The sequence below is a fragment of the Eleutherodactylus coqui genome, chromosome 1, assembly GCF_035609145.1.
Source record: "Eleutherodactylus coqui strain aEleCoq1 chromosome 1, aEleCoq1.hap1, whole genome shotgun sequence".
NCBI lineage: Eukaryota > Metazoa > Chordata > Amphibia > Anura > Eleutherodactylidae > Eleutherodactylus > Eleutherodactylus coqui.
In genome coordinates, this window is record NC_089837.1 from 442,916,186 (window position 1) to 442,929,746 (window position 13,561).

Genomic DNA, 13,561 nt, shown 5'->3' on the forward strand with positions numbered 1-13,561 from the left:
GAATTCAGCCCACCGATGCGGTGATACAAAGAGGGGCTTGCTTAATTATCATAATGAGCCAACCGTCCGTCCGTCACCTTAACAAATGTACATCACGAAAATGAAAATTTGTCAGCGTGACTTTTTATATTATCTATAATAGATTGAAAGATATTTCCCACTGACTTGAGAGCTATTTGTTTTCTTTCACCTGATCTGCAGAATTCTGTACAGCACATATACAATAATAAATCTTATAGGTGAATATCTTGGTTTACGTCATGCTATCAATCTGATGAAGCCATCTCCAGTTGTGTTGAACCTTTGTACTTGCCTTTCTCTTTACATGCCCCTAGTTCCCGTGTTGTATGATGGGTATGTGTAATGTTATAACTGCTCTTGTATTAAGTCAATAGCCCACATGATAATAATCTCCAAAAATTATATCTACAGAGTTGTAAAGATATTTTAAAAAATCTGAAGAGCTCCAGCCTCCCCATCTGATCCTCTGCTTGTAGGTCAACAAGCACCAGCCTTAGTACATTGAATTGCAGACTTAAGAAAACTGTCTAGCAGAGATAAGAAGCTCGTCAAGTCTCAGGATCCTTCATGCTTTCCAACTGGAGGACACCTTTACAGAATCCTGACACCATCCTATATTTCCTATGTCCTTCACTCCTGATGTATCTCATCTCATGTACCTATCATCACTAGTTGTATTGTATCAGTATGTAAGATGTTTGCTAATTGGACAAAACGAAAAAATGTTAGTACGGTGTTAGCCAGTAGAGCAAAATGTGATTGTTCCCAGTAAGAGAAACCAAGTAATCTTGTGGATATGATACTTTTAATGGCTAACAAAAATACATTATGTTATAACGAGGTTTCAAACCTACTCGGGGTTCTTCTTCAGGCCTTCTTTAGTCCTGCAATAGGTTCTATTCTCTGCTTATTGCATGTGCAAACACGTTCGTGTGACTAAGCACTAAGTGTCAATAGAAGATGCCAAGGAGGCTGAATTGATTGCTCAATTTTCAGCTCTCTTCTGCACTTTTTATCAGCTAACTTAAGACCACAACAAAGAAACTTTGTTGTACTCATAGACTAGCAGATAAAAAAGGTGCAGGAGAAGAGAGAGCGGGGAAAACTAAAGACGCTGAAGTTGTGCGGGGCATCATTTGCCCAGCGTTCGTCACATCTAAAGGGGGCCAGAGCCATCAGTCCAGCATAACTGATCAATCTCTTATTGAGCTAGAGACTGCAGTGTCTATATATACAGGGATGTAGAAGCCAAACAATGTAAACATTTTAATTAAACTCTATTGCCAAAATGATTGCCAGCTAAAATACATGCATTTTAAGAAAAAGTTCTCCCCTACGGAAAAAAGTGTCCATATCCTTAATACTCTGCATTTGCTTCAATAGGCTAACATTAAAAGGTACAATAGATACACTGCAATCTAGATATACTGCAGTATACTGTAAAAGTGATTAAGCAATTGCATGTTCATATTTCCTAGTAAGACTGAAAAAGGTAAAACTACGTTAATAACTTTAAACATTTAAAAACATTATTAAAGGGGTGGTCTGGCACTTTGCTAACTTTCTCAATTGATAACAGACAAGACGTCTATAGATGATTGTTAGGGAATTGCCGCTCGGGTCCCTGCCGATCAGCTGATTTCCGGTATTGCTGTTGCTGTGGTCAGCATAGGAAGCAGAAAGCACTGACCATAAGCGCAGCTCCTGTTGAACTTAATGGGAACCGCACTGCAATATGAACTTGCACCACTGCACGATAGCCAGTACTTTCTGCTTCCTGTGCTGCCCATAATAACAGTGATACTGGGAGTCAGCTGATCAGTGGGAATCCAAACAGCTGTTCCCTGGCAATTAACTATTGCTGACTAGTCAGTCATCAATAGAGAAAGTCAGCAAAATCCAGGAAAATGCATTCTTGTCCGAGCGTGCTCGGGGAGGGGGGGGGGGGGCGGGGGAGGTAGCAGGGGAGAGAATGAGAGAGATCTCTTTCTCTCTCCCTCTCCCCCGTGCTATCGCACGCCGCGCCCCCCCCCCCCCCCCCCCCCGAGCACGCTTGGACGAGAATGCAGTTACTCTAGAAGAGCGAGGCTTGCTCGAGTAACTGACTTATCCGAGCGTGCTCGCTCATCTCTACTGATCATGTGATTTACACAGCAACATGAACGCCAAAAATTTTGTTTCTAACTTCAACCCAATTCATTTTTAAAAGTCTTTCAATACATTATAGGGAACACTTAATGGAATAATTAGTCCTCCTTAAAGTTCTCTTCCAACTATATTGATGGGAAAAAATACTAATGGCTCTTAAAAGGAAGAGATAAAAAAAATGGGGAAAAAATGGCCGGTCCTTCACACAGCAGAAGAGGCGTCCATTGTGTCCGAGTAAGTTATATACCTCCTCCTACCCCCACAGGTTTAGACTAACTGTATGCGCTAACCATATAAACTAATGAGTACAGGGATCCTATTCAGCGAAACCCTTGGAAAGGCAAGAACAGCTTTAACTGTAATTTGCATCGGCCTCCTGGTACATATAAAAAACATTTTCTCAACCTCCTATTCATATGATGGACAATTTGGAAATATGTAAACTAGTCTGATGAGACATTGTAAAAGCAAGGTTTTCTTGTAATAAATCTGCTGGGTTCCTGGAAAAGCGAGTGAAATAAGTACACATTAAGACACTTGTTTTTGATTAAGGAAATGCTCCAAGCTGCAAATATGTTCATGAATATCAGACCGGGAAGCAAATAATAAACCAGTTCCTTGTTCTTGACATTAACCAAAGCTGTCCAAAATGGCCTGAGCTGAATTAAACGCACATTCTCCTTGCTAAAGTATAAAAAAAAGGGCCCCGTGAATGGAGTTACAGGGGAAGTGTTGACTGATTGAAAGCAGAGAGGCAGGACTTCATCATCGGCGCTGCTTACCTCGAACTCGGCGTGTTTGTGTACATCCTCCGCTCTCTGTCTGTTTAAAATAAACTCCGCTTCGTTAGCTACCCGCACTATGTGATCCTTCATGGCGTGGCACAGCAGTCTAGGAGAAGGAAAACATGGAGGAATGTCAAAAGACAACAATCCATCAGTTCAGGGCACATAAAGAAGCCTACATGTCAGCGCAGAACAATGCAGCTCCTATCAGACAGCCATTACACCTCTATGTATGATGTGCCGGCTTGTGATACTTAATGAAAAATATAATAAAATATACACAGACCTTATAAAATTAGTTACATTCAGATATTTAGCTATAGGTCTCTATTTCTCTATCACCACATCTGTCAATCTATTTAGTTCTCGCTTTATTTCTATCTATGTACACCTCTCTCTACACCTATGTGTCTTTATACTGTGTTTTATCATTTATCACTGTCTCTAATCATCCTCATCAACTATATATATATACCTGGTTACTATACCTATTGTACCTACTGTAACTATCTGCCTATCATCTCTATCTATCCTGCCTAGCTATATTGTATATGTATATTTACAAAGCTATTTGGGGGGATAATTTAACCCCCTGGCAAAATGTGACCTATATGTGTATCACTTATGGAGGACTGCTCCATACGCTGTGGGTGCCAGCTAACTCCAAATTATTCCACAGCGCTTTCGAGTAATTTATTTATTACCCCCAATGGGTAGTCATTTTACCGACCTCAGAAAACTGGAAGGCTAAGTCAACCTTGAGTCAGCTACCTGAACCGTGCAGGGGGATTGAACTCGCAACCTTGAGGTCGTAAGTGAAAGCTAACCATTTAAAAGCTGCAGTCACTGTTCTACTGAAGTTGTTAGTGGATGGAGGCTCCCTCTGTCACAAAACTGCAGAGCGACGAGCAGATGTGACGGCACCTCAGGGCCTTACAATGGACGTCAGGCCTGCTAAACACGAAAGCTTCAGGAGGCAGGGTTTAACCCTTTGCAATCCAATTTTGGATTCAGGGTTTCCTAGGGGGTTTTCTCTTTCTGCCATTATACAATGGCGCCATCTGCTGGCTAGAGCCGGTACTGCGGTATGTGACATGCTGGAGAGGCTCCCGACAACAGAGCAGCCAGTAATCTACAGTAAGAATACCCCGTTGGACGTCTTCCGACATCGGAGCTGTACAAAAAAAATTCTAAAAATATTTTTTTTAAAGTAAACAACCCTCCATGCATCGTGTGAGAAATATATATAAAATATAGATAACGTAAAAAGGAAAAAATATCTTTTTTAAATATATAAAAATTGCTATTTAAAAAACAAAACAAAAAACCTTTTCCCATAAAACAAATCTAAACAAAAAGACAACATAATTGGTATCACTACTTCTCTAAAAGACTTAACTATTAAAATGCCACATGGCATGCTGCAAAAAAATAAATAGAAATACACAAAGCTAGAATTCCTGTTTTTTGGTCATCCCAAAAAATGTAACAAAAGCATAAATCACAAAGAAATAAAAATTACAATTTGCCCCACAAAAGAAAAACTCAAACCCCTCACACCACCGTCATGAAAAAATAAACGTACGGGTCTTAGAATACGGCAACAGATAGCGAATTATTCTAAAAAAAAAAAATTGTAATAGTAGTGAAGCATAAATAACGACCTAAATTCTGCATCTCTACAATCATACGGACCCACAGAATAAACGGAACCTGTCATTCTTACTGCATGGTGATCGCCATAAACACAAAGCCCCAAAAACAAATGACAGAGTACTTTTCTCCAATCGACCCCACTCACGCATTTTTCAAAAAGTTTTTCAATAGGTCTTCCAGTACACTAAATGACAGCATAAAAAAATACAACTTCTGCCAACAAAAACAAGCCCGGATCTGGTTATTCTGACAGAAAAAGAAAAAAAGATTTCAATTTGTAATGCGGGGGATGAAAAAACAAATTTCAAAAAATCCCTGCAGCGCCTTGCAGGTGAGGCCGGTATCTAACATATCGTTACATTCTGGCATGCTTAGAGAATGTAACGTTACATCCATTCATCCAGTATGATTATAGAGATGTTTGGAGTAAGAATAGAGTGAAACAGTCTAAATGTAACATTTGCGCAGCATTCCTCCAGGATTGGCCGATCACGTGATGGCGTGCGATTCTTTTGTCTGCCGGCTGAATCAGACACATGATTTGCTGGATGGAAGCCCCATAGTGCCGCATTATATGTAATTTTACATCTCATTAACCTTGCTGTGTTTTAATTCTAGCGATCCTTTTGTGGTAATATTTGGGAGGACCGCGCTTCTAATCTCAGCCTGTCCTTGGGAACACTTTAATTTAACTGCCCATTCATCAACTGTTTATGTCCTGTTAATTGTTGACAAGTGCGCGATTACATAGGCGGGCAGTGATTGATGAACTGCATACGCTGGAGTGGTAGCTGAGAAGAATAAATATTTAGAATGATTTCTCCTCTTCAGATTCCTATCAGAATCCCCACAAGGGTTGGCGGAAATGTAATGCAAGCAGTAAAGATCCCGGCTTCCTGCTCTCACAGCAATCTCCTCCTCATTTCCTTTTCACAACAAGTGAAATCCTTCTGTAAAGCGGCAGAAGATGCCAAGATGTTCTCCGTCTCCCTATCTGGATGGGTGTCATCACCAAATGCTCGTTGCAATATATACACACAGATGAGGAATGGTTACATTTCCTCAAGTCCACTGTTCCCATGAAAGAACTAACACTCCAAGCCTGCAGAGAAACTTACCGGATCAATTACTATTTAGGGGCTCAGAAATATTGCCAAAAAAAGTTTTGAAAAATTCGGGTAAAATTTTTTTCAACTCACTGATTTTCATTTCTTTGTAAACGTTAACATAGAAAACCGGCACAGAGTCATTATAGGCCTAATTATCTGTGTTTCTGGGCAAATTAAAGATCAAATATTTAATACGACTGACTGATTGTCCTGGGATTGTGGATTGGATTACAACCAGACTAATGTGCTTTATCCTTCCCATGTCTGCATCTGTTCTCCAAGCACTAAGAGGCTAAGAGAGTCTCATCGGTTAATTAGGACATTGACCACACACTTCTTGTCCGTCTACTACTACGTATTATGGAAATGCTTTGGGGAGACATTCCTCCTACATTACAAGGATAATGGAGTGACTATGTGACCATACAAATGCACAGGGCTGCAGATCAACTACATTTATGCAGGTCACAGAGCTCCAAGGTGGCTCCTAATATTTTTACAGACACGGTCACCATCGTTTTGGACCCCTCTCTGAGAGCAGTACAAGGTGTGTGACCGTCACGCTCATTACAGGAATATGTCTGCCGTGTGGATCTGTGCAGTAGTTTTGGAGAAACCTGCATTTTATTAGTAGCAGCAAATGCATAGAGGACTACTTTAAGTAGTCCTGAATATTCATGAGTTGCAAGCTAGCTACACCCACCTCGCCCTCCAGCTATCGAGTGCCTGCTGTCTGCCCATTACTATGCATAGAGAGACAGTGGCCAATCATTGGCTGGAGGACGGGGTGAGTGTAGCTCATGAATATCCGGACTAGTTCTGTGTCAGTCTGCTACTAATAAAGTGCCATTTTCTCCAAAAGTACTGATCAGATATATACAGCAGACGTATCACCGTAATAGGTGTGACAGGCACTAACGTATGGTGCTGTCAGTGAGCGCTGCAGAAACATGGGGACAAAGTCCCTTTACATTATAGTTGAGGCGTGTTATTCCTTCTCCTTCACACCTCAGCTGCTGCAGAAGTCCTTTTTGAAGAGAAAAAGGGAACATCCTATCCACTATTTAACTGATATAAAACACCCACATTCTCTGAAGAGCCTGTCTGCAGCAGCTGAGGCCTGCGTTATGGTGCCCTGCAGCAGCTGAGGCGTGTGCTATGGTGCTCTGCAGCAGCTGAGGCGTGTGCTACGGTGCTCTGCAGCAGCTGAGGCGTGCGCTACGGTGCTCTGCAGCAGCTGAGGCGTGCGCTACGGTGCTCTGCAGCAGCTGAGGCGTGCGCTATGGTGCTCTGCAGCAGCTGAGGCGTGCGCTATGGTGCTCTGCAGCAGCTGAGGCGTGTGCTATGGTGCTCTGCAGCAGCTGAGGCGTGTGTTATGGTGCTCTGCAGCAGCTGAGGCCTGTGTTATGGTGCCCTGCAGCAGCTGAGGCGTGTGCTATGGTGCTCTGCAGCAGCTGAGGCGTGCGTTATGGTGCTCTGCAGCAGCTGAGGCCTGTGTTATGGTGCTCTGCAGCAGCTGAGGCGTGCGTTATGGTGCTCTGCATCAGCTGAGGCGTGCGTTATGGTGCTCTGCAGCAGCTGAGGCGTGCGTTATGGTGCTCTGCAGCAGCTGAGGCGTGCGTTATGGTGCTCTGCAGCAGCTGAGGCGTGCGTTATGGTGCTCTGCAGCAGCTGAGGCGTGCGTTATGGTGCTCTGCAGCAGCTGAGGCGTGCGTTATGGTGCTCTGCAGCAGCTGAGGCGTGCGTTATGGTGCTCTGCAGCAGCTGAGGCGTGCGCTATGGTGCTCTGCAGCAGCTGAGGCGTGCGCTATGGTGCTCTGCAGCAGCTGAGGTGTGCGTTATGATGCAGTGAAGTGCGTAATATGATGCTCTGCAGCAACTGTATATGATAATGTTCTGCAACAATTATGCATTATGTTCTGCAGCAGCTGAGATGTGAATTATGATGTTTTGCAGCAGCTGTGTATATTATAATGTTCTGCAGCAGCTGAGGTGTGCATTACCAGGTTTTGCAGCAGCTGCGTATATTATAATGTTCTGCAGCTTACATGTGTATTATGGGATTCTGCAGAAGCTGTGTATATTATAATATTCTGCGGCAGCTAAGGGGTGAATTATGAAGCTCTACAACATCTGTGTATATTATAATGTTCTGCAGCAGCCGAGGTGTGTATTATGATGTTCTGCAGCAGCCGAGGTGTGTATTATGATGTTCTGCAGCAGCCGAGGTGTGTATTATGATGTTCTGCAGCAGCCAAGGTGTGTATTATGATGTTCTGCAGCAGCCAAGGTGTGTATTATGATGTTCTGCAGCAGCCAAGGTGTGTATTATGATGTTCTGCAGCAGCCAAGGTGTGTATTATGATGTTCTGCAGCAGCCAAGGTGTGTATTATGATGTTCTGCAGCTTCTCATATGTGAATTATACAGTTCTGTAACATCTATGTATATTATAATATTCTGCAGCAGTTGAAATGTTTTATAGGCTTGGCAGCAGCTGTGTATTGTGATGTTCTGCAGCAACAGAGGTGTGTATTATGATGTTCTGCAGCAGCTGAGGTGTGTACTATGATGTTCTGCAGCAGCTGAGGTGTTCATTAGGACGTTCTGCAGCTGCTCATAAGTGAATTATAAATTTCTATAACATCTATGAATATTATAATATTCTGCAGCAGCGGAGGTGTTTTACAGGCTCTCCAGTGGTTGTGTATTATGATGTTCTGCAGCAGCTGAGGTGTGTATTATGAGCTTCTGCTGTAACTGAAGAGCGCACAATGTTATGTTATTATAATGTTATGCAGCAGAATTAAAAAACAAACAACCTACTTATATGTTACTCTGCTTTTTAGGAAATTGTCCGTGCAAACAACACTGTGAGCGTTACTTGGGAAAGGGCGTGATGTGGGCGATTACAAGTTGGGTACAACACAACTGCCCATGAAGGAGCTAGGTAAGCTGTAGGCGCTAATCATACAGCATCAAGTCATAGACTCATAGGAAAGCGAGAGATGAACTTGGTTGCTATTTAGTAGCAATGAATGGCATGAGATCCTGTCAGCAGTATGATTATGTAGATCTGTTCCTCTTATTACTATACATTGGATTTCGGATCTATTTACCTAATGCTACACCACAGCTCCGTGTTTGAAGTAGCACCTTGGACAGCACCAAGCCTTTCAACTGCAATATTGTTTCCTATGCACGGCTGATTACAGTGAAGTGTAAATGTGGCAAGTCGAGCTGCACTGCCCCAAACAGATGGAACAGCAGATGGATCTGCAGATTGCCTTCCCCTACTTTCTCAGTGTGAAACAATGTTACTAGGTTAGAACGGTGGAAAACACTAACCCTCCAGCCCAGAGCCTTGAGCAAAACTGGCTGACTTTGATATACAGATATATATATAACACATTAATATATACACACACACTACAAGCTGAACAACCCTTTATTAGAGACACCGTTCCTTTCACGAGCGACGCTTGTATGGAAATTAGACATGCGACCCCAGAGTGCAGCGTAGCATCAAGTGAGGACGTTTTCCATGGATCGGTTTCAGTGTGAATCCACATTAGAATGGGAAAATCCAGCAATCTGAGTGGCTTCCAATGAGGCCGGGTCATCGGTGATAGATTACCTGGGGCAGGGATTCCATACTATGTCAACCTTGTGGGGTTTTCTCATGTTATACAGAAAATGATGTGATCAAGGAAAAATACCCAGCGAAAGGGGATTCTGTGGACATAACTCACTAAGGAAAGGGGTCAGAGGAGGATGTCAAGAATCGTTCTGATAAACAGGCACTGAACAGTCAAGCAAGTTGCAGCCAATTACAACTCTGGTGCCTAACTTACATGTCTGAATGCACTACATTTCTTAGCACAGATGGGCTATAACAGCAGGTGACCAGTTCCAGCATCATTGCGGTTTAAGAGAAACAAAAAGGCAAGACTCCAGTGTGAAAAATTGTGCAAAAATTGTATTACAGAGCAGTAGTAAAATATCACCTGGTCAGACAAATCCAGTTTTTTGCTGCACCATGCGGATGGGAGGTCAGACTTTGGCGAAAGCAGCTTGAATCGATGAACCCTCCCTGTCAGCTGCTTAGAGCATGTCAGTACCTTCTTCTAATTTGTGGCAAGTACAAAAAGCATCTTGTCAACATGGACCAAATATTCCTACAGAATGACTTCTGCGGCCAAGTGGAATCTATACCACAGTGAATTGTTGCTGGTTTTGAAGTTCAACACGCTACTAGATGGGTGTCTCTAATAAAGCTCTAATAAGGATATACATACAGTATACACCAGAAGCGTAACTTCAAGCTCCTGGGCCCCAATGCAAAACCTGTAACAGGGCCCCCAACTGTAATGGTTTATTCATAGTACTGGGCTCCCTATATGGAGAAGAGAGGCCTTATGGGCCCCCTAAGGCTCCTGGGCCCGGGTGCAACCGCATCCCCTATATTATGTCCCTGGTATACACACACACTTGATGTTGCTAAGTGGGAAATAAAGAGCTGTACATTACCTTCCTTCATTGATGAGCTCAATAAAAGCAAGACCAGCGTTCTTCTGAATTGAGTTTTGCCATTCCTAGAAGAAACATAATTAGAGATCATAAATTCTCACTCCGTATATGTGCATATATTATGGTTTGGTGTATTTATTGTGGTATTTCACATTCAGAAAGCAAAGAAAAGCTTCAGTTTCTACATCAAATCACATTCTCCACAGCTAAATACCCGTCCAGTGCCTATATTATACAGTATTATAAGTGACATTGATTTACTACCCGTATATAAAAAGTACTTTAACCATGAAACCACTATTTCACAGCAACCACATAACTATATAGCCAGTGATAAAGACATTCTGATACTTACACCCTATTTAATGCATTCACAAGACTATAGTAATGCAACTTATTTTAAAAAAACAGCACAATTCAGTTAAAGGGGTATTACGAATTCAGCAAATGTTTGATATAATTTCTGTATCAATTCTGTATGGTTTTCAAGACCACCGCTTGCTGTCCTGCAATTGGAGTCTTCATTGTTTACAGCATGGTAATGTTAGAGTTGTGTGCACCAGTGGATTTAAGGGAAGAGGGCAACGGAGGCAATCTGCCTAACTTCTAGTAAAGTTGAAAAATCTGATCGTAGTACTTGTATAATCATCTAACAGCATCCATATACCATGCAGGAGCTTCCTGTATAACTTGATGATGCATCCTCCTCCCCTCCTGCGCTCAGATCATCAGAGGGAGGAGAAAATCTTATTTATATAGCGCCAACTTATTCCTCAGCGCTTTCAAGTAATTTATTTATTACATCCCAAGCAGGCTGGGTACTAATTTTACCAACCTCGGAAGGCTGGAAGGCTGAGTTGACCTTGAGCTGGCTACCTGAACCTTGCGGGGATTGAACTCACAACCTTCAGGTCATGAGTGAGAGCTTAGGACTGCATCTCTGCTGCCTTAGCACTCTGCACCATGAGCTTTGCTAAAGGTGCACCATTACCTTATCATGGGTGACTAAGGGGAGTACTATTACCTTATGGTGTCACAAAAGGGGCAATATTACCTTATGGGGAAGAAGGGGTGTAAAGTAAAGGACTAAGCCAATAAACCATACTCAATCCTTAAATTGACCACAATCCAGTGCAGGAACCGTAGTCAGCACCACTGTAAATATGGAAAGAACTGGTAGCTGCCACAAAGTTTACTTGACTGCTCTGCTAATCACTGGCTTCAGCGGTCATAATGCCATGAACAGGTCATTGTACTAGCCGGTATCAACTTTTTCTGGGTTTGGGCTAGTGGTGACGGGGGGCTACTGTACTGGACCATGCGACACTCAAGAAGGCGTCTACAGCTATCTTCTTTGACACCACTCCATGATGCCAGAGTCCCAGAAAACCCCTTTAAGCATATGTACAGTTTTTCAAAAATGTTCCCTATTGCTACAAAGCATTTAGAATATAAAATTAGGCAAATAGGCAAAAAAGTCTTGATTAAAAATTCCGCATTCTTTTGTGTCCACAGCTCCTATGCTGGCATTTCCAAAGTTACAGACAATGAGATAGCAGTTTGATCCTCCAATCATAGGTTTCTTCACTCCCTCTGCTTCCTGTGTATCTTCAAGACATGGAATAGTGAGCAGGAAGCCAAGAACAATAGTATGTAGTCTGTAACCATGGAGACACACATATGCACATGGTTGCTGAAGACACAAAACGGTATGACATTTTAAATACATGCTGGTTGCAAATGTGTTTTTATTTTAGCTATATTGTAGCAATTAAATTGTTTTCAAAGGTGTCCACAGCTTGTGAATAAATAATCTGCATGACGATTGGGCAGACTGAGGATTGTCTACTGGCTAGCCAATCAGATACTTAATTTTTTAAGGCAAGCTGAAACACCAGGCAAAGCCCAGCAAAGAAAGTGCTACAATGTATGTGTGTGTGTGTGTGTGTGTGTGGGGGGGGGGGGGCAGATACAATCATTGGGTGACACCTGGCATACATATATGCGGCCATATCTGCCATACATGGAGTCAATCTGCCATACATGGATGACCCCATAATAGTGCAGGCTAGGAAACTAAGCTTGTGCCATCAGCTGCAGGTGACAGCTGTAACATAGAACTATGTGCAACCACAGTATCTAAACAGATGGAGGGGATCATCCTATCATGCCATTTGCACCTCTTCGATGTAATCACAAGGTGCAAATGGGCTTCTTTGGCAGCTGGAGTACTAACAATACCTCTCATGTCTGCCACGTAGGAACCCATTAGGTCCTACCAAGCCTAACAGTCAGCAATGCTAAAGTATTCTAGTGAAGTATATGAATGACTAGAGGATTGCATGTTCAAATCCTGAACTGGGAACTTGAAAGAAAAAAAAAGGTTAAAAAAAATAGCATTTTTTTCACCTTACAAATGCTTTACTATTGGAGAAAAAAAAATCACAATTGATGTTGCTCCATCCATGATGATCTACATTATGAAACTAAAGTGTTATTTATCTCACATGATGAATATTGTAAAAAGTAAACCCTAAAAAACAATGCCAGTGTTGTTCTTTTGGGTCATTTCCCCTCCAAATTTTTTTTTTTTAAATCCAAATTTTGTGTGCATGTAACTTGCACATCAGAGAATATAGTATAATATTAAATGGGTAGTCCATCAGGACCTGGGATTTTCCCATTGGGGACAGATGAGAGGTCTTTGGCCACCTCAGCGGCTGTAAACGGTTGGAGTAAATGGAGTTTATCCAATCACTCCAACAGCGTTATTGACAAAAAATATATAAAAGCTATAGTTCTCAGAATATGGCAATAGAATAGCATTTTCTTGTTATAAAAGTCTATTTAGTGTGCAAAGCTAAAACATGAAAAAGTAAAAACAAATTTGGTATAGAGATTGTACTGATCCCGCAGAATAGTTTTAACTTGCCATTAAAACAATACAACTCTTCCTGCAAAACCCAAGCCCTCATACAGCTAAGTAAAGAGAAAAAAATTAAGATCTGACTCTCAGAATGCAGTACCGCGAAAACAAGACATAAAAGCCCTCTGTGTCATAAACACCCAAAATAGCTGCAACTTTAACAAGTTAAATGGTCATTGAAATGTAGGTTTGTGACTATATCTGGGTCTCCATAAACGTGGCTTTAACTTACTGCAATGTGTTAGCAATTTTAGATCTTTTAGATAGCCATCATCTTTAATGCAGTTTTCCAAGACTTTTACTTGGAAGCACAAATTTGATTCAGGTTGCCTCATTATATGTTTGCTATACAAAGTACCAAAATCAGATTTTCCCTCTCCCCTTATG

General features: G+C 41.9%; 1 protein-coding gene across 3 annotated transcripts in view; it reads right to left on the reverse strand.

The window, feature by feature from the left end:
- The window catches only part of NBEA (neurobeachin), a 673,719-nt gene that overhangs the window by 269,136 nt on the left and 391,022 nt on the right, over window positions 1–13,561 (reverse strand). For all 3 annotated transcript variants that reach the window (XM_066582838.1, XM_066582846.1, XM_066582830.1), the window contains exons 35-36: window positions 10,249–10,313; window positions 2,952–3,060 (exon numbers count right to left, since the gene is read on the reverse strand). In XM_066582838.1, coding sequence (XP_066438935.1) covers window positions 2,952–3,060; window positions 10,249–10,313 — 174 coding nt within the window. The remainder of the gene's footprint in view (window positions 1–2,951; window positions 3,061–10,248; window positions 10,314–13,561) is intronic.